Raw genomic sequence first — 24,764 nt, forward strand, 5'->3', positions numbered from 1 at the left:
CCGGGCAACTTGTAGGGGATGACTGGTGCGGTGAGATATGCGTGCGGCAGCTGTGATATACGGTGACCGATTGAGGGAAGAATGAAATAATTTGTGATAAATAGATGCCAGTTTCATTCAACAATTTTCTCCAGAAGTCTGCAAACAACGTGAGACCAATGTGCATGACGGCTGGCTACTCAAGTTCCTTTAGAAAGGCTGCGACCGAAGCTGTTAAAGTATAATGTGTAAAAGCTAGGAAAAACATGGAAGATCTTTTTCTGCGAAATGACTCTGGACGCACCTGTAGAGCTAGCTGAAAAAGTGGCAGTCACAGCACTGCCCAGTTGGTAACTTGGATGAATAGTTAGAGCGAACTGCGAAAAATAAGCAGGGAACATAGGAGAGAGCACACACTTGAAGCTGTGGCTTCCAGCTTGATGTTGGTTACGAGCAGGAAAACTGAAAAACAGGAAAAGACGCCCACTGCGCACAACCAATCACCGAAAAGCGAAAAGCTGTTTTTACTGCAACACTTCAGCTCTCAAGGTGCAAAGCACTGCTGAAGAATTTTTAGTAAGGTCTACGATAATAGTAAATCTGGAAAGAAAGCTAGAGAGACCAGGTACGCCATCTCACTCACCAACACCAACTGAGCGCATGGCCACTAGAATGTTGGCTCCCGTTAATACGCTAGCAATTCTAGCTTGCTTACAAATTCGAACACTGTAGCTTATGCTCAGGAGGCAGTGTACCTTATGCAACAGTGTACGCTGCCTACAATGTGGGCAGCTTGTGCAGTGCACCACTTCCTGGTAGCGATGTTAGCATCGGCAAAACCAGGCCATTGTATAAATGGGCGCCTGGGTGGAGGAGATATATCACCAAAAGGTGTACCTTATTCTATTTTTCAGTGAAACGAAGTAATTGCGCTGCTGGTCATGATTTCAGTGCTCGTGCATGCTGTACAAGCAGAAAGCTCACCTAGCCCGATCTAATGTGAAAGCATAAAAAACTGTTAATTGAATAGTTGCGCGTGCTAGCTTGCCCCGTACGCCGTGTCGTTACACCATATCTCGAACGCCATGTCGCTACACCGTTTGATCGCGTCTTTTTTTTCTTGGGTTCAGGTTTCCGCAATGAGTGAGTTTCCGTGCTACTGTTTCCATTTCTGTAATAAGCATTCAGTGAGTCAGCACTTGGGCTGTCTGTTTTCTACGAGATCTTTAGTCAGCGAAATTACTTATACTGCGGGATCAATGCCAGCATTCAAGAGAAGAAAAGCGCAGTTTTTGAAAGGGATGGAGATTTTGAACTTTGCATGAGACAACGTATGCCAGCTTTCACCACAAGCGTTCAGCACGTCTAGTGCTGAGTATGTGGAAAGTACAGTGCAGCACATGCCGTTTTCTACAGGTTGCAGGAAGCAGAAATGAAGACACACATTCGGTTTTCCGGAGGCTCGTATGCACAGCAATTTTGAGGTAAGGCATCGCACGGCTCATCAAATCGAAATTACCAGTTATCTTCTGTCTGCAAAAGCACAGAACACTGCTCTTTTCTCGTTTTCGCAAGATATTTTATTGGCATCGTGAAAATAGTTAGGCCGAATTTTGTTTTGGCATGCAGTAAAAAGGATGGAAAGCATTAAGAATGGCAAATTTTGTTGCGGTGAAAAATGCTCCCAGAAGTGGCTTTTTGCCATCTAATAAAGAGGGTTATCACCTCCCATCTTTTTCGCACCTTTGTTTTCTTGTAGGCAGCCAGAAATATTGTTGAAGATTCGGCTAATTATTAACTTTAATGAAAGTTAAACTGATTCTCAGCAGTCTAAATAAGAAACAACAGCTCACGACAACTATTGATGTACTGCACTAGTCATCGTAAAACGTATGCCGTTCGTCGTACTTTGGCCGGGTGCCTTTTTGGGCCAGACTATTTGCTGTGTAGAAAACCTGATTGAGTAGAGTACGTGTTCCAGGATTGTTTGAATGCGGTGTCAGAGTGGGACATTTTCCAGAGAACATTGAAAAAGACGCCTTTCACACTAAACGTTCAACAAACTTCGCCTCTTTCGACAAGTTCCGTGCAATGAAGAGGTTACTTTGCCGGCAATCTTCTCGAAAGAGCATGTATCTTACCGTGATGTAGGCAAATTTCTTGGGCCACAGCACTGAGGGCAACCGCGTTTTGGAAGCCATAAAAACTTACGGTGCGCTACACGCATTGCTTCGCACTTGCACGCACTTGCACTGTGCCGTAGCGACCACTCAGCATACTTGTCTACATCTTTCCAGAGGCCGTTAGATCTGGCTCTGCTGAATGCACGAAATACCTCGCTACCCGTAGAAACGCCATGACTGGCGACATGTTCGTAGTGTCCCTAGTGGAGGTGCGAACAGTTCCTTACTATGAGGCGCAAAACAAAAAAAAATATTTCCTGATATGACCAACCACACTCCTTAAGAAATCAGGCACTGCTGGAACTACTGAAATGTCTTTCTTTCATCTTCAGGCATATCTGGAACGCCGCATATCATGCGAAAGTGATTCGTGATGAGATGCCAGTACTTCGCAAAGCAATGCTTGCTCGCACCCAGATGAACGTCCTGGACAAGTTGCAACGAAAGTATGTATTTTTACCCCTTTAGGAGGAAACCAAATCTTGGTTGACGAATCACGTGCTGCTGGATATCACGACAAACCATATGTTCGAATGTTTTCGAAAGTTCGTATCGGGTTCCACGAGAGCACTTTGGAGTCAAGAGAAAAGGAGAACTCAAATACTGTTTAAGCACAAGTCGAAGTTTAGCACTTTTTTATTCCATTTTTATGCTTGTGACAACACTCACGTGAAGGAATTCTTCAGAAGAAATGGTTCGAGGTTTTCTCACAACTAACGCATTACTGGCAGTGGTCAGTAGTTCTTGACGGCGTCGTTTTTAAAAGGTGCGTCTTCTTTTCCAGCAGTAGCGGTCTTAGTCCTGCTTCCTTAATTTCGGGTAGTCATCGTCATTCCGACCCCATGCCCTCTCCTCCTCCTTCCTTCACTTCGACGGGGAGTGAAAAAAAGAAGGAATGGGAGGAAAAGTAGAGGGGAGAGGAGCGGGAAGGAGGTGAGCAGCCGAAAGGGAGGTCGCCGAGAAGAAAAAGTCTTGTGGGGGTGCGCTGGGTGAGCGGTTGCGCACACACACAGGTGTTTCAAGATGCGTGGCTCTTGTTACCATCTGCTTACGCGATCCGGTGGCACTCGCTGTGATTACCAGCTGTGGTGGAGCCCCTGCCCAGTAGTGGCCGCAGCAGTAATCACAGTACCTCCAGTGACGACGTGGCACATTAGTCGCGTTGCCAAGAGATCTCGGATGCAGTCCAGGTGGTAGGTAATGCTCTCAACGTTGCATGTACGCAAGAGGCTAGAGGCACAAACCTACGGTGGATTTGTACTTTAAGTTTTTTATTGTGAGTATAAAAAAATGTGTTTTTTGAAGGGTTAAGACAGCGGCTTGTCAGACTTTCTTAAGAGGCCTGTTGGACAAGCTTACATTTAACGGTGTGCCCCTTGAAGAAGGGCTTTTTGTAACGTTCTTTTATGAGCACCTGCATCAGGACTACACTGAATAAGATACTGTATACACGCAGCTTTTGGTAATACTTTGCAGTCAGAAAAGAATAATTAAGTCACTAATTAGGCGAATTTTCCCATCCTTGTGATCACGTTGAACTCCTCTCTGGTATTGTTGAAGCAACCACACATAGCCTAACCGTAAGGTTGCTGTGTGTTATGCGGCTGAAAGCCACAAATTTACCTTGCTGTTTTTTTGTTTTGGTTTATGGGGGCTTAACGCCCCAAAGGAACTCAGTCTATGAGGACGCCGCAGTGGAGGGCTCCAGAAATTTTGTCCACATGGGGTTCTTTAACATACTCTTACAGCGCACAGTTTATGGGCCTTCAATGAATTGCGCCCACTGGGGCAGGGATTGCACCCGCGCCATTCGAGTCAGCAGCCGAGCATCGTAACCACTGAGCCATTGCGGCAGCTTGCTGTCTTTTGCATATTACAAAAGAAGGGAATGCTTTATAAGGGCGGAAGCATATGCATTACATTCTTTTTCAGATATTCCGGGTATGTGAAACCAATTACGTTCGTGTTTTGGGTTCTACGAGTTGTCTGGCGGGACATCCTGTGGACTACAATGGTCAATCAGGTCTACTACGCAAGTCTTCTCGTCAGGATACCGATCCTAGAGTAAGCACCGGCCAACTTTTTTAATCTGATTTGTTTGGTAGAAGGTGCTATGGTTAGTTTTATTTTCAAAGATCTATTACAGGGGAATGACTGCAACAAGATTTGGATTCCTAGCTAAAAACTAGTTGGAATTCATGCAGTTAAGTTCTATTGAGAGTAAATCGTAGATGTAAGAGAAATTGTTTGCATACGCACAGAGCATAAGCCTTTTGGATTAAAATAGACAATTAAAATATATATTTTTGTACTCAAACTCTTATGTAGAAAGTGAAGGTATACACTAAACAGAATAATCAAGAAAAACATTAAAAAACTATTCATTAGGAATGAAACAGTGCCAACACAGAAAAGAAAGGCCACTCATATCACTCCGGTCTTAGAATATTTTTAACAACACAGGAAATGTATTGCTTTCCTTTAGTGCGTCTGGAATGTGATTTTACAGCTTAGCGCCTACATAAACTAAAGTTCTTTCTAAGTAGGCGTTTTCAGTCTTCGGAAGAAAATTTTCATGCGTAGCACTCCGAAGGATACTTGATGGCAGCTTGAATACTGATGAGTGTGACGTATAATTGTTTTTAAGGCATGAATATACTGTGAAGAGAGTCCTGTATTTAAGTAATCAGCTAAATGACAGTATGTCCATCTGCTTAAAAAGAGGAGCAGTGTGCGCACTGCAGTTATGCTTTGTAATGAATAGGATTGGCCGTTTTCGGCAAACCTTGAGCGGCTCCATGTAAGAGTGATAGGTGTTGCCTCAGGATTCAGTGCAGTCCAATTGGCGTTTAAAAATTGAAAAAAATTAATTCAAAATCTGTGATTCCTCAACTAGTGACGGCATTTATAGAGAGCAAAGCATGCTGCACTTAACTTCTACCAAAGTTCCTGAATGTGGAGCTTCCAGTGCAAGTTCTCATGCGGAATTACTCCGAGACAAGTGATGGTAATAGTGTGTTCAGTTGGTTTTCGCCACCATTGCAAGCAGGCCAATTTGTAGATATTGTTACCGTAGGGCTCTTGAATATAAAGTATTTTGTCTTGCTAACGTTTACAACAAGACGTCTGTGGGAGAACCAATTATACAAATTTCCTAATTGCCTATTAGCAATACTGATTAGTTCAGTTGTAGACACATGAGTATATAAAAGAGCAGTGACATCAGCATGGATAAAAACAGAAAAGCGATTAGTAAAACCGGGAAAAAACTGATATATAGAACAACAAAACCTGATCAAGGACTAAACCCTAAGCCATACACTAATCTTGATAATTTGGCTCCTTTTACAGAGAAAACCTCTAAAGAACTCTAACCTATTCCCTCAAAATCCACAATGCACTAGTTTTGAGAGTAAAATGTCATGAGCAAAGGTGTAAAATGCTTTTTTAATGTAAAAAAAAATCCTAGAAGAATTGTATTATTATTTAGGATGGAACTGATTGATTTTCTTAGGGATACGACAACTGGTCTGCTATATCTTTCCGGTCTAAATCGGTGTTCATGAGGAGAAATTAGACCTCAAGTTCTAGAAGGGCCTTTATTATCTTAGCAACTAGTTTCTCGAGAACGGTGTTTATACACCTTCGATGGAAATGGGGCGGTAATTCTTGATAAGGTTGTGGTCGCAGTTTTATATGTCGGCACTACTTTAGTTAGCATCAGTAATTCTTAACAACTGGGGGAATAGAATGCTAGTTTAGAGATTTTTTCAAGTGGGACACAAAAAAATACCAAGACATTGCAGTAAAAGAATGGAGGCAGTACCATCAAATCCCATGATAATTTGTAAGAGAAACTGTGGGCTGTAGAGGCAATCTCATCTACTGTAATGCCATGGTAGGAAAAAGAAACTGAAATATGATGCGGAAGTGTGAGGTACTCCGTGATAGGACAGCAATTTCCTATTTCTGCGCCAACAGTGGGAAAATATATCTTAAGTGGGAAACTAGATTTTCAAAAGTTCTTCCTAAAACATTGATGTGAGGAGTAATAAAATGGCTTGATAGCCAAGTTAAGTATTCCCCGCGGAAAATTCGTACTCTCATAATTTTTCAATATAAATTGTAGGTAGCACTCTTCTTTAGGGGATCTTCTGGTCGCAGCAACTCTGTTTAGATCTCTCCAAAATTTTTCCATAATATCAATTACCTTGTTTTTGTTTGTATTTTGTATGCCAATGATATTTTTTCTTACCAAGGATCTATAATGCTTGTGTCACCCACGGACACATAGGAGTACTATAGTATTTTTAAAGCGAAAGCTTTACTACTTGCACTTTCAGCCTTTGCCGTGGCGCGGCGGTGCCACCATTGAACTTTAGTTGACCCCTGTGTGACGTCATGTGTGACATCACGCCGAAGAGAAGGGCGACCGACTCGCGCCGCGCAAGCCGCGGCGGTGCCACCACCGGCGCCTAACTGCTGCGCTCTCCGCTAGGAGCACGATTGTGGCGTTACGCTGAAGAGATTAGGCTCGACTCACGTCGCTAGAAAGCAGTAGCTTTGCCAACCACCAGCGGCTTAACATTGCTTCGCGATCTCGCGCCGTCCGTGTGCGACGGCGGTGCACATGAACGGCGGCCTGACTGGACTGGATTGTACTGGACTGGACTGGATTGGATTAGAATAGATTAGATTAGATTACATTAGATTACATTGGATTGGATTGTATTGTATAACAGATGCATCGCCACAAGTCTGACCACAAGCACCACCACCAGCTACACTACCAGCTGAAGCATGGCGTAGGTACGGATATTGCTTTCGCAATTACCGGGCTTAACCAAGCTAAGCCACAGCGATTTTTATTTGGGGCTTTAGAAGATTGTAAAACACACATGGTCACTTTTTCATTAAACGCTTGATATTGATCACTGACATCAAGAGAGCTTGACCAAGTTAAAATCTACATGTGCATATGAATGCATACGCATATGAGACATTAACTGCCAAATCTTTGCGCAGAGCCACTCAGTCTGATAAGAGATTTCTAGGATTCAGCTGCAGAGGACGGGGAACTCTGTTCGGTTTCAGCGCTCTGAAACAAGAACAGAACAATATGAAGTGATCCGTCTGGAGGTGCAATAAAAATCAACGAATGCTGCTCAATGTTTAGTTTTTTATATGTGGCGGATATTATTGAACGGACGCATAAAATACAGTCTGGTTGGGGTCATTAATGGAGACTTGGGATATCAAACGCAATGAATTGCTTTCTCGATGGCTTATTTGAATTGGGCGGGTCTGCAGTACAGCGTGGCATCGATTAGCAGATGTTTACAGCTGTTCTGTTTAAAATTAGTTCCCTAATGTCCTGAATGATTTAGCAAAAACGGTAGTCACATGATCAATCCGAGAAAGATTTTATGTGAAATGGACGCCTGAACCCTGTGATTGTGCATTTGGAGTCAAAACCTACATATTACTGCGGTAAGCGGGTATTATTCAGGTGGTTTTCCCATAAAAGCTGCGTCTTGCTGTAGATGTTAGAGGATCATGTTACAAATTAGTCAGATAAAATTAACTCTGGAATGAAATGTGATCTTCAAAACACTTTTTATTAAAAAAATGATCGAATCGTCAGCACGCCATCCAGTGCGGCAGGCAATGTTATTCCGCAGGTCGTTAAGGAAAATTAACTATAGTAAGAGAGTTAGGACGCTGCCTTGCGGCGCACTTGGTGTAACATCAGAGAAAAAGAAAGAATAATTGCTAAGAAAGGTGACTTTCTGGCGGTAACATATTCAGTATTATTCTAAATTGATCAACACCACAAAAAAAAAACAGAAATCCCCTGTGTCCGTTGGTTTCTGTGGCTGTTGGCTTCTTTCTCATGGCGACTAGAAAGTTATTCAGCCATGGCAAAGTTAGGAAGGTTATAGTGAGTCAGAAAGGTGCCCTCAGCGATATATAATTAGCCCTTCTTGGCCCCATCTGAGACTACTTTATGGTAGCGAAGCCACTTATTGCATCTCCGCACCCATCCCTCCGCCATCCTCTGTTACGTATTACTTCCTTTTGCATCCTCTTTATTACGCCTAGGAAATATGGGTTACCTGTTTCTCGCCATACATTTCCCACCTCAACTCCTTCCGGCAACCTTACTTAACTAGTTTATGATTAACCAGAGTTTGTTAATTAATTTGCGCTCGTTAGGTCTGCGTTCCCTCCACATTGTTATCATTGTCATCACCACCCTAAGCCTACGCGAACATCGTTTGAAAAAAAAAAAGATATGGCACTTCACCAAATCCAACATCTCACCCTGTGTAATAACCCTTGGTGTCACCTTAGGCTGTTAAGTAATACCTTTGTTATTTTCATAACTCATAACTCTTCAGCATGCTTCACCACCCTTATAACCCTTATGGTCACCCTCATAAATCCTAAGCGCACCATTCAAATGGTGAGCATAAGGTTTATTTCTGGAACAGAGTTATTCAGCTTGCATAAATCCTCTCTTGCGCGAAGTTATTTTGAAGCGTGAAGCTATTCATGATAACGGTTTAGGTGCTGGCTTAATTAGAGCGAATATGCTTTATTTAAATTATTGCATACTCGTGTCGAGTGCCACCACAGTGACCGGTACGCGGAAACTGAGTAGACTATGCAGAAAGTTAGAATATTGCAATTTCTGCATACTATTCCAATGACGTAGCCACTATTTCGAAATCTCGGTCTATTACATTTGGAAGAAATGTATGATTAAAACCTTATTCTCGCTTTATACAGAGAGAGGAGACTAAAGAGCAATATCCTGAAAATTTTAGAAAAATTCCCCGTTAATGTTGCATGAAAACTGACATTTAGGAAAGCTTATTCCTGGAGAACAAATTACACCGAGAAAACCTTAAAACAATGTATTCCTTCTCCTCCTTCTGTCTTAAATTGCCAGTTGTCTAATAATGGCGACATTTTATAGCCTAATACTGGGCAGCTGAAGAACATTTTTCTTCAATAAAATGCAACCGTACATAACCAGAATTAGAGTTTTATAGTTCATGAACTGATATGTCACTGTCGTCTGACTTATGATGTTCTCTTCATTCGGACATTGTGTTCGAAAGCAACTGGTTTGCAACTTCAAATACGCGAGAATTGCATAGTCCTTTATCCTTTTTTATGACTGTGAATTTTCATTCCTTAAATTGAACTAGAGAGAATGAGGTTTTGTTTCAGTGTATCTTCCCTGTCGGCAATGCGCGCTTACCATGTCAACCAGTTTGTATTTCTCATGTTTTTCCTGCATAAGTTTGCTGTCAAATGCCACCTGCCGTTTAAAGTAGGCGGGCGAGGACCAGTCAAGCTGCGGTTGCAGCCGTTAGCCTCGTCTGCACCTATCGTTGATGGAAATTGTATCTTATCTTTAATGTGTGCCGCTGCAGTACTTTCTGCAAGAGCATTGATTTTAAAAGCCCTTCATTGAATTCAGAAACCAATTTTCGCAAATAAATGTAAGGGTCCGAGTGCGCATCGCTGCTTAAACTCTTGATTCATTTGTGCCAGGCAGCTACTCAACTCAGAGACATCTTCGGAGCTCCTCCCGCTGACTGCCTTATTTGTGGCGAGCTGTGCCGCAGAGTTCTTGCTGGGTTGCATCGAGGCGGAGCGCTCGCATCTGCTTACCGCCCGGACGAAGTCGCTTTGTCAAGGCGCAATCTTCTCCAAGGTGCGCAAAAATCATATGAACATAGCGATAAGCACATAGTTTGCTTTCATGACATTGGAAACCTTTCTGAGAGACGTTATTATCCTGTCAGTCATGCCTGCAACATAATATTTGCGTCGTGGTACCTTAAATTGCCGTTAAGAAGTTGCCGAGGGATAGCTTCTCTATCTTGATGTGCTCTTGCAATGCGTATGTCTCGCCCGTCACCAGCTCACTTCAACTCAACTCCTATGTGGGTTATGCAGTATTGAGTCTAAGTTGGCTTGAGATTCATGAGCAGCAAGTTTTAGTCAGTAAGAGGGGGTATGAACAAAGCTCAAATAAGTCACTGTGTTGGGAATTTTAATTTTCGTGATCTACAGGTTAAACCGACACAGACTCAAAACTTCAAAATCATTGCAGACATTATGATTTGTTTCATAAGTTTTAGGAGATGCCGTCTAGCAAGTTTCAGCATCATGCGTTGGGTGCGACATAATTTAATATGTTTTTGAATGATGTCTGATGAACAACTGTGCAGTTTTACCTGAATCATGTGACGTCAAGGTGCACTTCCAACAATTGTTACGGCGTCACTGAACCAAGTGGTTGCTCAAAAAAGCCATCAGTGCTTAGCCGGGGATGCCGATGCCATCAGAAATGTGGCAGGCAAGGTTAGCTGGTCGACCGTGACGGTACAGAATCGCTTGTGTTTAGCTATTGACGCTGCGTTTTGAGGCCATGACAGAGGCGTCATCATTTAAGTCAGTGACTCAAGTAGAGCAATTGCCGACAGGACACTCTAAGGCTAAGCCCGCCTGTACATACACATCACCACCGCACCCACTACTACCAACCTGGTGCTTTGATCTTATTGTCATGGTCATTACTCCTGATGGCCTCTTTCAAGGTAAAAAACAGACACCTAAAATATTGACAGCTCTAGTGCCGTTAAACCGAGTACGACGTCCGAAAGCGTTGGTTTCGAATTAGATTGATTTAAGTGCTCCGCGTAACTGCATGAAACTCTGTATGTTTCCTGCAGGTGACGCGCATGAGTCCGTGCGTGGTCTCAAGGTATCCGGCGAGCCACGTTGCCTCTCTCTTGGCCGTCGAGTGCTCTCGTCTCTCCATCGCCGTGGCCGGGGTGCCCAAAGTGGCCGTCGGTCTTCTGTGTACGCCGATGGTGCTCTACGCCCTCTGGCGACGGGTGGGCACACTACCCGTACTATGCTGTGTGTGCTGGCAGCTGTTCACCTTCCTTCTACTGATTCCCGCAGTCAAGGTGCAGAGGACGTTCTGGGTAAGAAGAGCAACCTATTTCCCTTTCCCTTCTTTTTCTTACGTTTGACAAAGGTTTCTAATGCATATTTAGGAGAGAAAGTATGCGGAGCATCAGTAGGAATAGGTATGTAGCTGGATAAAAATTTTAATTTGTTCACTTTCCGGTCTGCTCATTAAAGCTGAAATTTGGGCTGGTTGGTACGTATTGGTACGTATTCATTTTGCGCTTAAAGCGCGCTAAAGACAATATAGAACGGACACACAGACGAGCGCTGCTTTCTTTTTTAGATCCCGATCTTCAACCAGCGCCGTCGCTTCGACGGACGCTGTTGTTGCGACGCACGTCTGTTCATTCAACCTTTCCACTCACATCTATCAACCCTCCTCTGTCTGCACGTGGTAGCGGTTGTAGCTCGGCTCGAGCCAATGGGCAGGCCCATGCACTTTCCTTTTCATTCTTCCTTCAGTCGCAACAACAAAAACAACTTTTCCCAGTGCAACACGGAACACGGAACAAAAGCTTTGCCATTAGGAGTGTAACAAGGTGTCGAAGCCGGGTGTTACCTCTTTCATGAGACCGTACACATGGCTCTTTAGTGCCTTTCTGTCTATCCATATTCGTTTGTTGTACCCAGTGGTGAAACGGTTGAACTACAACCTTGGTGGTCTCACAGGGGGTGTCCTTCTTGCCGTGACATAATTCACTCGCATGTCGATACTGAGAACTCGTAAGGAAACTAAAATTTCTTAGCATTGATAGAAACTCGAACCAAAAGGAGACTCAGCACAAGAAATTGTTAGGCAGAACTGTGCAGTTAAACGTAGTTTGCTCTGTTTTGCCGCTGGTCTTAATAGAGTTTAAGGAAACCAGCAAGCAATCCGTAGCACTAGCCAAGTTTGCTGGCTAGCTCTACGTGAATACCGGTGTAATATTTGAGCACAGTAAGCAATTATTTGACCGCGAACCCAAGACCTTGCCACTAGCCCTCAAATTCTATAGTGTTACCTCTTTTCCAGCGCACTTTTCCAAGTAGTCAAGTGTAGCAACTCTTTTTTTTTTGCTCAACGCTTTTGTGCTTCAACCTGAACTTTAAATGGAGTTTTTCATACCCTGGAGATGTGCTTCGTTGTTCCATGTTTAGTCATGTTTGATAACTGTTACCTCTAATTAGGAAATTAAAAGAAAGTTATATGAAGTATATGAATGTTACCATATTGCTCAAGGCTGTCAGCAGCACCGTGTTTGGTGCTGATCATCCCGACGTTCGCATTCTCCGCCAGCATAGGTACACGTTAACAAAGGGAAGCAAAATAATGTTGGTTGCTCGTTCCCACAGATGCGTATGCTGAAATGGCACGATGCTCGTCTCAAGAAGATCGCAGATATTTTGTCTTCGGTGCGTCTAGTGAAGTTCTACGCCTGGGAGGAATCCTTCGCGGACTCAGTCACAGAGCTAAGGCGCCGTGAAGTGAACGAACAGTTTGCTTGCAACATCGTGGACGGTTTCCTCGACTGCCTCTTCCTGTCGTCTAGTTCGGTGGTAAGCGTTTCTCTCTATTGCTTTCTATCAGGACGTTCTCCTGCTGTGTGGCTAACAATGTCTTTAAAGAAAAACTGCAAGCAGTATCTGTGCTTAGTTCAATATTAGGCTTTTTGCGGCTATGTCGATGTTTCCTCGGCAGCAGTACAAACATTTAATGCTCGGAAAGTGAGCTTATTTTAATATTGCACCATGGTTAATCTACAACGCTTACAGCACTAACCTAAGCCGGAGAGCCACCCGGTGTGCTTCATTCGATGCTTTTTCGCAATATTTTGTATTTTGAGGCATTGCTATGCATTTTTACTGCACAGTACATGCATCACACGGTGCATATGCCGCACCTTTTCCACTGATTTTAGTGTTTTATGCAGCACAGCGCAGTTTACCAAAACAAGAGATTTGTAACTGGTAGGCAGTAGTAGTCATCAGTTTTTAGAATTTTGAATACGTGATTACCCTTGGCGCTGTGGCTCCACAAAATTTGGCTTTTTCGACTAGTTACGCGCACTGGAGAGATTGCTTTGCCTGCATGCTTTCGAAAACGCATGCATATTTCTTCGATTCAGAGAAATTTCGTCGAGCCGCAGCGGCGAGGTCAATCGCCTTTGCGAAATTCTAAAAACTGATATTGCTATTACTAACGACCGGCTACAAATCTTTAATGGCAACCAGTTGCCTATCTGTGATAGCTAGTTAAAAAGACAGTTATCAGAAATTATTTAACCAGCTTACTACTTAAGACAATTCACCGGATTTTCGTTGTAAGCCAACACTGGTAATACTATGCCTCAAAAGCCACAGCTTTACAGCAAGAAGCCTATTTTTGATGATTTTTGACAAATTTCTCTGAAATGCCTGGCATGCCACTACTCGAGTGGATCAATGCTAGTCCCTCCCGTAATGTATTTCCAAGGTGGCACCCCACAGGTGCTGAAGGCTGCTTGCAATGAGCTCCATCTTCGGTCGCATTTTCAGCGGCATGCAGCCGTATCTGTCAGTACACTCGGCATGTAATAGCCGTACTGAGAAAATGAGGACTTTCTGCCTAAACTGGAAGCACTGCCTGCGCACGCTACCTTTTGTAATATTCCTTCTAGAGCTTATCTGATTATAGCCACATAGGTGTGTTTTTTGTTTTTGGTTGAGGCGTACGTGCGCTGCAAAGGCACAACAAAAATATCTCGCACACGCACGTGACGGAACATTATTGCAAGGCTTCTCTCGGTGTGCGCAGATGTCCACCGTACTGTTCACGACGCTGGCTTACTTTCACCCTGAGAAGAGCCTCACTGCCGGCCTCTCCTTCTCGTGTGTGTACGCGCTGTCACTCCTGGATCCAATTAACAGCAACATCGTGTCCAGTCTAAGGATGGTTCTCATGGTGAGTCGGACAGAACTGAGCGGCCCCACAAAGAGCTGGTTAAGGAAGAATAAAAAAACGACCACACACAGATTATGATGCGCACCTTGTTTTGGAGCATTTTATATTTAAATTGTGAAGAATGTCAAAATAATGAAACTGCACATTACGGCAAATAATCTTAAAATTCCTACATGCGGCACAGTGCTGTTGATGGTTTAATTTAGCATGCTTTTTGGGTGCTGACGACAAGGAAAATGCCATCACTTCCCCAAAGGCACATTTGAGTCTCATAATTGCAACGCGTGTTCCTCTTGTGCGATGTTTCTGCCGCAACACTGTCCACTTCAATGCATGCAGCGCAATATTAATTCGATTGTAGTATCAGTTGATGAAGAAGACAGTAGCAATGGACAGCGCGAGAGTAGTTGCAGCTTACATGACGAGCCCCTCTGTCCTTTCTCTACCCATGTCTACTTCTAGTAGCACGCCTTCTTGTTACTTCTTCTCTTCCAAAGTCCGCAATAATCCTTGCAAGAGAATGAACATCGTCTGGAAATTCCTCTCTTGCGTGAAAAAGCCGCTGTCTACGGCTTCCGGGTCGGGACATGAAGAAAATTTTTAATGGATCTAAGGCCAGTTTCAATCAAAGACCGCGATCTTCTTCTGCAATGCTGTTAGAACATACAAGCAAAAGTCATTATACAGGTACAACAGTATTTCCTGACCATTCTTTTCTGCTAAAGGGGTGATTACAGCACTTCGGAACCAGCCGCAATGGCACAGCGCATTTGGCGCAAGGCTGGTGATCTCAAGTTGCGGGTTTCATCCCGGCTGCCAAGGCAGTATGTTAATTGGAGGCTATATCAAAAAACAAAACTCGTTCACCTTCAGTACGAGCGCAAAACAGACAAAGGACCAACGAATGAAAAGACGACACGGGCGCTGGTCCTCATGATGTACTACTCGTTTTGCGCTGGTCGTCAAGACGAACTACTTCCAACTCGCCTAATGTAGCATGAGGTTATCCAGAACGCGAGTTGTGCGATGTCAGCGCGCGTTAAAGAATCCCAGGCTGCATGTGCATGTCAGAAGAATGCAAACATTGCTTGTCATATAAAACCGTACCCCAGAGCAGCTGGAGGACGTGCCGTGCAGCTCGAACCCAGAGTGTCAGCAAGAGCTGACGGAAAGCGCCAGGACAGCGGTGGCGTCCAAAGAGTCCTCGACTATGAATTCCAACCCTGTCCTTAAGATTCGTGTTCAGTTGTTTTTTTTTTCATTTATTCCACGTTAACAAAATACTCTGGCGTTACTCATAGCCCATGTGTCGCTTGAAGCCGTTAAACACTACAATGCACAACTGCTGCATTTTGTTAACAGACGAATGAATAAAATGTAATTTTAAGTTCGTTTATGCCTGCACATCTAAGCCCTTCCCGCACATCTTCTGCAGGCCTCGCTGGGGCTCAGGCGCATTTCGACGGCGTGCGCGGAAGAGGAGAGAGATGCCCCCATAGGCCTGCCAAATGACAAGATCCAGCCGAAAGGTAGGGGCAACGGAAAACAGCGGTCGTCGTTTTACGTCTTCACAAGGGATATTTTGTTTCTTATTTTCCTGGCCAACAGTGCGATTATCGCACGGCGCTTAGTGTATGAGGGAGTTTCTACGCCAGTTTTGGTATTGACTCCTCGGCCCGGTCAATGATCTTGCTTGATTACTTAAAGCTTTATCACTAACTAGTCGCAGCTGAATCACGTCCTCGATATGTGCGCATTGAAAAAGGTGTACTCCTTTTCGACCAAACACGGATTTGGAATTGTGTAAAGTGTGCGCCGGACATCAAGGAGAGGCTTTGTAGTCAAAACGCTGGTGCATAAACTTCTGAATGATGGTTTCACAAACACCAATGCTGCTTCAAACCGTCAGTCACAGCAATTAAGGAAGGTTATATGAGCTGGCGATACGTTTTCTTATAACCCTGCTGAAAAGGCATGTCCGCTTTGCCGTCGGCAGGTCTGACTTGTTGTGCGAGTGCTGTCAGCCCGTGGACTATCCCCTCACTTTACCTAAGTCTCGAATTCCCTGTGGGTTTCTCCTTAGTGCACATCCACTTTTGCGAGATACACACATAATCTAAAGAGAGCACTAGGGCTCTAAGGAGGCTGAGGGCAGGCGGTAGCCTGAGCGCGAGATACGCACAGCACTGCGCGTGTGCTTGAAGGCGTGGGCCTAGAAGGGCGCTAGAACAAACGGTCGGCTTGAATGGGTAACTGACAACGGTGCTTAACACGCATCCGGTTCGAAAACAGCTTCGTGATTGTGAGCGAGAACGCAACCAAAAATGCCCATTTTCTTTCTTAACATTTCACGTGTGCATGACATTTGTAGTTTCTAGTATGCAGCAGCAGCATATAGCAGTTTTACGTTTACATATCTAAAAAATCTGCGCTGAAAAGCTAGAGTAAAACCACTTCACATATATTGTAGGAGTTACACTTTAGAATCTAAGTTCCCACGATCTTCCAAAGAACGTACCCACAGGCTTATGACCTTTTAATGTCTCAGCATTACTAGTACCCCTGTACGTCACACACTCTCTGTTTTTCAAAGTTGTGAATTGATTTCTTGCTTCAAATTTTCTTCCCAGTCTAGATGTGTAAACGGACCCTGCATGGCAAAAATTTAAAGGTAAAATTAATGCTTCAAACAAATAAATTTTAAAAATGTCTTGACCTGTAACACACACGTAGCAACGCACTGAATGTTTATCAAGCCTCCTCTGACATATTCTTAATTCTACAGAATTTTCGCTGATTCCAATGAAAGATATACATTAGATTCATTGCTGCGAGGCAGTGCACAGAGACGACGGACAAGAAAAGACACACAGCAAGGCGCTAACGTGCCCAAGTAGCCGTTTTAACACATATACATTAGAAAACAATTTTTTTCGGGTATAACAGGCCAACTTTCTCGGACTAGTCATAAAATTAACTCTAGTGTGCTAGAAACAAGTTATGAAAAGAAAAATAAAAATTGCTAAAAGACATGTCTTCAGTAAAGGAGGCAAAATTCCATTTGGCAGACTACCAGCATGCAAGTCAATTGACTGACTTAGAAACTAACACCATCTTTTCCTAAAAACGTTGCACTTAGGAAGCAGTGAGCCCACATATGGTCGGGCAGCACAAGAACGAAGCATCCTGATTCTTTTGATTTTAAATTCTCCTTTTCATCTCTCTCTAGATGAACTCATCTGCCTTGAGAAATGCACATTCGCCTGGACGTCAAGAAAGCCCTCCGGGGAAGAAATCTCCGAAGTAATTCTCCGAGACGTCGACCTCACGGTGGAGCGCGGGTCTCTGGTTGGCGTAGTTGGCGCCGTGGGCAGCGGGAAGTCGGCGCTTTTGGCTGCGCTTCAGGGGGAGCTCCACCGAATCAGTGGCCACTGCAAAATAGTAGTAAGCCTGACGTACTTGTTGACATAGATCAAACGCTAGTTATGCAGTCAGCATGTTTAAGCAAACACCACAGCTGTTCTGATGGGTATGGATTCCAGAGAGACGGGTCCACAGTAGCCGTCAGCACTGCGGGCGGAGCGTAAGGCTGGAAAAAACTGAAAATTGTTTTTTGAAAAAAGAAAGTGGCAGAGTAATTGTCGGGCATCACGTTGGACACCCGATCCACGTCGTAAGAAAATGCAGGAAGGTGAGAGTGGAAGAAGAAAGAGAGAAAGAGGAACCGTATGAAGTGGAGGGTTCCAGAAAAATTTTGACCGCATGGAGATCTTTAAGTGCACTCACATAGCACATCACACGGGCGGCTTTGCCTTTCGCCTCCATCGAAACACGGTCGCTGCCTCCTGGTTCGAACCCGGGAACTCGGGCTCAGTAGCCAAGCGTCATAGCCACTGCTTTTAGGGATTTTCGTTGCATGGTGGTAACTCAATGCAATGCTTTTAGGACAGCGTGTTGGGCTCTTCGCTCTCAGCCACCGGAGCTTTAACGCTTGTTTCTCAGCCACGAGAGCTTTAAAGTTGTCGTGCTGTTGACACGTGATTCTGCAGAAGGGGAAAAGAAGTTCTTGACTGCATCTTGTTTATGCGATAAATGCCTGGCTAGTAAGTGCGAAGCACTCTGTCTGTTGGTCACAGCATGGCTCCGGAACCGAGATTCACTTGAGAGCATTGAGCACAGTGTGGTGGAAAAAGATTTAATAGACTGATATAACTACTCCATAAGCGTTTAATAACACAACGTGAGAGTTGCGAATCGGGAAAAAGAAGTTGCGAATCGGGAAAGACCTGCATGTTCTGAAAACTTGTACCATCGTAGACGCGTCTCGGTACTGCTCATCAAGACAGAGCTTGCACGCTGCAGCAGTTCATGAATCTGCCTGTCTACTCCAGTGTTGTGGTTGACTGCGTAGGAAGGATCACTCCGAAAAATTTCTGTCATGTTCCATGGATGTCACTGATCCGAAAATGACGCTTACCAACCTAAAAACACGCAATTACCCCTGCCAGTTTTACTGCAGGCCTGACATTCGTGAGTGGCATTGCTTGATTAATTAAGGTGCATTTCTGCAGGGTCCTGTGGCATACGTGCCTCAGAGTGCATGCATCTACAACATGTCTATTCGGGACAACATCATCTTTGGCCAACCGTTCGACATCGGACGTTACAGTCGTGTGCTGGACGCCTGCGACCTTCTGCAGGATCTGGCCAGCTTTCTCGCTCGAGACCACACTGAAATCGGAGACAATGTAAGTATGCTCTCTTAAAATAACTGCAGAAAGCCAGGCACGATTGCGGCCTTGCAATCGTATCTTTCTCGAATAAAGATATATGGTTTCGTGCCGTCCACAGTCAAAGCATCTAACCCCCCCCCCCCCCCCCCCCCCGTTTGTAGTTAGGAAGTTCAGAATCAGAATGTCAGCAGGAAAAGCGGCCAGTTGAATTTGATGAACTTAGGGGCGCCCCCTCTTTGAGCTGCTCAGTGAGCTTAAGGCCGCTCCCTTAATACAGTGCTGCTGGTGAGAGCAAAAATTATGAGTGAGCTGCAAAACCTCACCTAAACGAAAAGAGTGGCGTGACGGTCGCCTGCATGCGTATGTTCTGTTTGTCCTTGTCCTGGCCGCGGAACGCAATTCTTCGCAACACAAGAGTATTGAACCAATCCTAGGACTGAATTTCGATAAATGATCCCTATGGCGAGCCGCGCATCTGGAATGGTCAAAAAGCTCTGAGTAATACAAATTTCATAATTTCTACACATGTTTGACGATGGGCTAATATGTTATTCAAGTGAACTACTGGTTTTCCTGGTGCCCTAAGTTGATTATACCAGTTTTCAAGGCGTCTGTTTTCAACACACTCAGGAGACTGCAGGTACTTCGGCAGCGGAAAGAACACGACCAAGGAATTCCCTCATAAAACTGAAGTGTCTTGGAAAAATAACGGCTACTACTTGAAAGCACGCGCATTAAAGAGTTCCAGTTTCGCATTAGAGGTTGCAAGGAGCGCGAAAGAGAGGATAGCTGCATGTTATACCACGGCCTGCATTGTACTTCTCGTGGCTCTCGTTATTCGCAGATTGGTTTGAAGCGATCAATCGCACAAAGCCTATTTCATTTCATTTATTGGTTTTGTTTGGCCAGTACAGAGATTGCAAACAAAGGAAGAGCAAGCTAAAGGCGCTTAGTAGCGCCTGACAGAGGCCTGCCCTCCCCATGTAAAAAACAAAAAACAAAGTGGCACTTGGCAATGGCACAAAATTTCCATAAGTAACAGAAACTAGAAAAGCAGCGGATATACTGACAACGAAACAGAGATCAGTCATGCATAGAGCTAACCACAACAAAACTAAGAGGAAAACATAACAAAGAGAAAAACTGATTAGCTAAAACACACCACAACTAGCTATAACAAAAATATTCGAACAGTTTTCCTAAATCTGACCTCGGACATATTTTGTAGTGACAATTCTGTTAAGTATGGATAGGTGTTTAATGTATGAGGAATTATGTGAGTTAGTTTTTGGAACCCACAGTTTGTACGGGATTTTGATGCATGGTATTGAGGGTGCCTAAGACTGTATGCTGTTTGGGCAATTAAATACGTGCTCTCTAAAGTCTGCCAGTTTCCTTCGTGTATCTATAAGATACACAAAGGAAATCCTCAATGTGGAGTTGATTTCCGTTAGGCTGCAATTACTCATTAACATTTAACAGAATGCAGACCTTTGCAGCTAGCCGTATGGTTTGCGCTCATTTAGCCGCATTTAGCCACCTATTTTCTGCCAAACCTGCTACGTTAACCTTTTTTATTTATTTATTTATTTATTTATTTATTTATTTATTTATTTATTTATTTATTTATTTATTTATTTATTTATTTATTTATTTATTTATTTATACACACTGCAGCGCAATTATATGCGCTATGGCAGGAGTGGGAAAAACACAAAACGCAAGGTAACAAAATGCAGCAAAATGTACAAAGTGAGCACTACAAAAAGTTAAAAATCACAAAGGAAATATGAAAAAAGAAAGGAACTGTTAACGACAGGGTAAGAATACACAGCTATTATGCGTCTTCAACGGCAGTTACAAAGTTTTGAAATGGACAAGAACGAATGGACCCAGGTAGAGAATTCCAGGCTTCTATTGAACGGGGAAAAAAACTGAATTTGAACAAATTAGTGTGCGCAAAATACGGTATCAAATTAAGCTCGTGATGACTTCTTGTAGATGATAATGGTGCAAAGTTAATGTAGTGGTTAGCTGAGAGCCTTACTGAGGAATTGACGATACAATGTAAGAATTTTAATGATTCAGTGTGGCGACAGGCAGACAGCGTGGTTAAATTCATTGAGAGAAGTGTAAAAGAGGGTGAGAAATCGCGATCATAACGATGACATATAAAACGCACAGCTTTCTTCTGGACTGCTTCTAACATGTTGTTTCGAATTGCTTGTACGGGTTCCCCACTACAGCTGCGTATGCGCAAAATACGGTCCCGTGTCCCGTGCCCGGTCTCGTGCCCGGGCATGCTCTCTTGCTGCCTCTTATCCTTATACCTATCATTCTCCTTTCCATAGATCGCTTCGGAGCAACTGCGGTGGCTCAGTGGTTGCGCTACTCGGCTGCTGACCCACAAGACGCGGGTTCGATCCCGGCCGCTGCGGTTGAATTTCGATGAAGGCGGAATTCTAGAGACCCGTGTGCTCTGCGATGTCAGTGGACGTTAAAGAACCCCAGGTGGTCGAAATTTCCGGAGCCCTTCACTACGGCGTCTCTCATAGCCTGAGTCGCTTTGGGACATTAAATCCCATAAACCAAACCAAACCAGACCGCTTCGTTGTCCTTAAGTTGAACCCTTTTCGCTAACCTCCCCGTTTGTGCCTGATAGGTGAGCACAGGTAAGATAGAGCTGTTATATAGTTTTCTCTTGAGGGATATCGGTAAATTGGCATTCATAAACTGAGGGAACCTGCCATATGCGCTCCATCCCATTCTTATTCTTCGATCTGGACCCCTGGACACTGCCGCCCTAAGTACACGGATTCCCTTAACACTTCCAGCGCCCAGCGCCAAGTTGTAAACTGCTGTTCTCTTGCCAGGCTGTTGAAAATTACTTTCGTTTTGTGGATATCAATCTTTACACCAACCGTTCCACTCTTCTTGTCCAAGTCATTTTGCAAGACAACGTCATCAGCGAATCACTCAGAGTAAGGTACTCTCCAGTAGCTGTTATTCCCAACTGTTCCCGATCCAGGCCCCTGAATACCTCCTGTAAACAGATGGTGAATAGCATTGACGTGGTCCTACATGATGTGTGGTGATTTCAATAGCCGTTGTTATGAGGGTTTTGATTGTGTGACAAGCACATCGATAAGCTTTAAATTCACTTGCACGTCACCTTCATGCATTCTTCATGCAGTGAACTTCGTCAGCCCATTTGACGGACTATGCACTCCATCACTCCATAGGTTACATCAATACTCGCCATTGCATCCTTAGTACCCATTTCATGGCCGCATTTTATCTTCGTTTTTTTTTTTTTACCTCTTCCACTCTGCTCTCCTTCTGTCTTTATCTCCCAAATTCCCCTCCCTACGCAGAGTAGCATGCCAGCGATTTTTAAACGCCGGCTAAATTCTCTGCTCTTCATTAAAGAGTCTCTCTCTCTCTCTCAAGCACATCTATTGCTTGAATCAACAGGCTCAGGATACAGGCGGTATTCACCTCTTATATTCCGTGACCCTCGAAAGGGTAACAAAAAAAAGGGTTTAGATGAAGTTAAGAACAACGGAGCGAGCTATGGAATGAAAAATGATAGGTGTAACGTTAAGAGATCGGAAGCGGGCTGAGTGGGTGAGGGAACAAACGCGGGTTAATCACATCCTAGTAGAAATCAAGAGGAAGAAGTGGGCTTGGGTAGGGCATGTAGTGCGAAGACAAGATAGGCGCTGGCCCTTAAGGGTAATGGGTTAGGTTTCAAGAGAAGGCAAGCGTAGCAGGGGGCGGCAAATTAGGTTGGCACATGAGATTAACCAGTTTGCGGGAATACGGTAGCCGCAGCTGGCCAATGACAAGGTTAATTGGAAAGACATGGGAGAGGCCTTTGCCCTGCGGTGGGCGTAGTCAGGCTGATTATGATAATGTAGATGTCCACTCAGCCTGGGGTCGTGCAGCCTCATTGTTGGACTCAAATGAATCTGCAGCACAACGGATGCCACTATATTGGGCGAAATGTTCAACCACTGTCCCTGTTACCTGTAGTGTGGATTCTTTGTGGTGAAGGGAGCCTCTGGTTGTCCAGGTTGCTATATCGTCGACATAGAGTGTACAACTTGCGTCAGAGAAGATGTGGAGCTCCCGAGACAGGACGAGCAGACGACGTAGAATAGCAGGGGGGAGATATCCTGCGGGGTACCCTTGTTGTGGTTGCTGACGAGGTAGGAGCAGGCGGTCCCGAACCGATTCCGTTGGCAGCCGTTCTGCGAGATAAGAAAGCCTTGGCGTACTGAAATGTGTCTTCGCCGCAATTGAGATAATTGATTGCGGAAAGAAGGGCTTGGTACGGAATCTGGTTAAATGCCCCTTTTAGGTTGCTGACCATATTCAGGGGTTCTTCAGCACGTGCAGTCTGGGTCTAGACTTCTTTAGAATTAGGAAAGCGTCCTTGCTTGGCGACAGTCAGGGGTGGAAGCCGATCGTCGGAGGGGGGGGGGGGGACAGGTTCGTGTCCTCCATAAAGTTTCGGAAGCGTGTCTGGATCACTCGTTCGTAGAGCTTTCCCAAGCACAACGTGCAAGAAATTGCTCTGCATGCATCAAAGGAAGGAGGTTTACGCGGTTTTTGAATGGTGACGATTTATGCGTCACGCGGCTAGGGTGGTACCTCGCCTTTGAGCAGCAGCGTGTCGTTGAGGTAGTCGGTAAGGGCCTGGGTGTGATCGAGGCTGAGATTTAGGTTCTGAGAGCCAGGGAAACAGTCGGCTCCCGGGGCGGACTAGGGGCGGCAGGCTCGGACGGCCACAAATACTTGTTCCGTATGAGCCTCGAACTCTGGTTCAGGGCAGCCCGTGTACTGGAGGGAACACAGCGGGATGGAAGTACCGCACAGGTAGCGGGGCCATAGCGTGGTTAGTAAAGTTTGGTCACCTTTCGCAAAGGAGCGGTAAATTTTTTGAACGGTTCATCTAGGAGCGAGTTTGATGTTGTAGGGGTTGATTAGGCTTCAGAGGACCGACCATGTTTTTGCGGTGCCTCGGCTGCCCTCAAGGCAGGGGCTAAACTGGAGCCAATTTGGTTGTGGTAGCTAGTTAGTGTGTTGTTGAGCCTGTTGGATAAACGAAGCTATGCGGAAGCGTAGATGATGGTTTGCGCATTGTTTGCGCAACCTTTTTCAGAGACTACAGCATGCCTTCCACAAATTAAGTAGACGGTTGTCGATGCCAGGGTTTTGGGGGGTGCGCTTTAGCGTTTTAGTAACGGCCGCTTAGCAGTCAATAATGTATTGGGTGCGCGACTTGATACGATATGGGGGAGGAAGGAATAGCCCTTGACACAGCGGGAAGAAGGCGGTTGGAGCAAAGCAGGTGGAACTCCGCTTCAAAAAATGACTAGTGCCTGCGGCCATTTTTCGGGTGCTTATGGATGCTGGCGCCATTTGGAAGTGGCCCATAAAAGCTTTCGACATTATTTTGTGAAGAGCTTTCTTTTTTTTTACTGTTTCACCCCTGATTTGATCTCTCGGCTTTAGAATATGTAATAATTTTTGTTACTGCATTTATTTAACCGATTTTACTGCTAGGAGGTTGAACGTTTATCAGCAGTCTGGAAGCCTAACCTGTGGGCAGTTTGCGTCATTGAGCACGCGAGTCGAATATAAGTAAAGTCTTGAATTTTGGCCCAGTGATGGCGTTTCTTTAATACTTGAACCCTATGGAAAGTTTTGCAACTATGGAGACTGCGCGGACAACGTGTAAGATATGGCACAAAATTGTACCGACAAGAGCTGTTTGACCTTACCAGCTGCGAAACTTTCTGTAGGTTGAGATGGGGGATCAGTTTTTCGCCACCACCACCGCTTATGGAAGGTTTCGCAACAGTTAAGATCCGAGAACTCTGGTCCGTATGTCGCCCTACCGTTCCGTATTCAACGTCCACATGCTCTTAATAGATTCCGATACTC

General features: G+C 44.5%; 1 protein-coding gene across 1 annotated transcript in view; it reads left to right on the forward strand.

The window, feature by feature from the left end:
- The first annotated feature begins 267 nt into the window (after window positions 1-267).
- Window positions 268-24,764, forward strand: part of LOC149333415 (ATP-binding cassette sub-family C member 2-like) — a 58,993-nt gene continuing 34,496 nt past the window's right edge. The window contains exons 1-10 of the mRNA XM_089557720.1: window positions 268-329; window positions 2,495-2,608; window positions 4,095-4,226; window positions 9,729-9,891; window positions 10,916-11,173; window positions 12,492-12,695; window positions 13,933-14,079; window positions 15,515-15,612; window positions 17,316-17,523; window positions 18,651-18,827. Coding sequence (XP_089413846.1) covers window positions 268-329; window positions 2,495-2,608; window positions 4,095-4,226; window positions 9,729-9,891; window positions 10,916-11,173; window positions 12,492-12,695; window positions 13,933-14,079; window positions 15,515-15,612; window positions 17,316-17,523; window positions 18,651-18,827 — 1,563 coding nt within the window. The remainder of the gene's footprint in view (window positions 330-2,494; window positions 2,609-4,094; window positions 4,227-9,728; window positions 9,892-10,915; window positions 11,174-12,491; window positions 12,696-13,932; window positions 14,080-15,514; window positions 15,613-17,315; window positions 17,524-18,650; window positions 18,828-24,764) is intronic.

This window comes from Amblyomma mixtum, chromosome 8 (assembly GCF_055824585.1).
Source record: "Amblyomma mixtum isolate Tamu chromosome 8, ASM5582458v1, whole genome shotgun sequence".
Lineage (NCBI taxonomy): Eukaryota > Metazoa > Arthropoda > Arachnida > Ixodida > Ixodidae > Amblyomma > Amblyomma mixtum.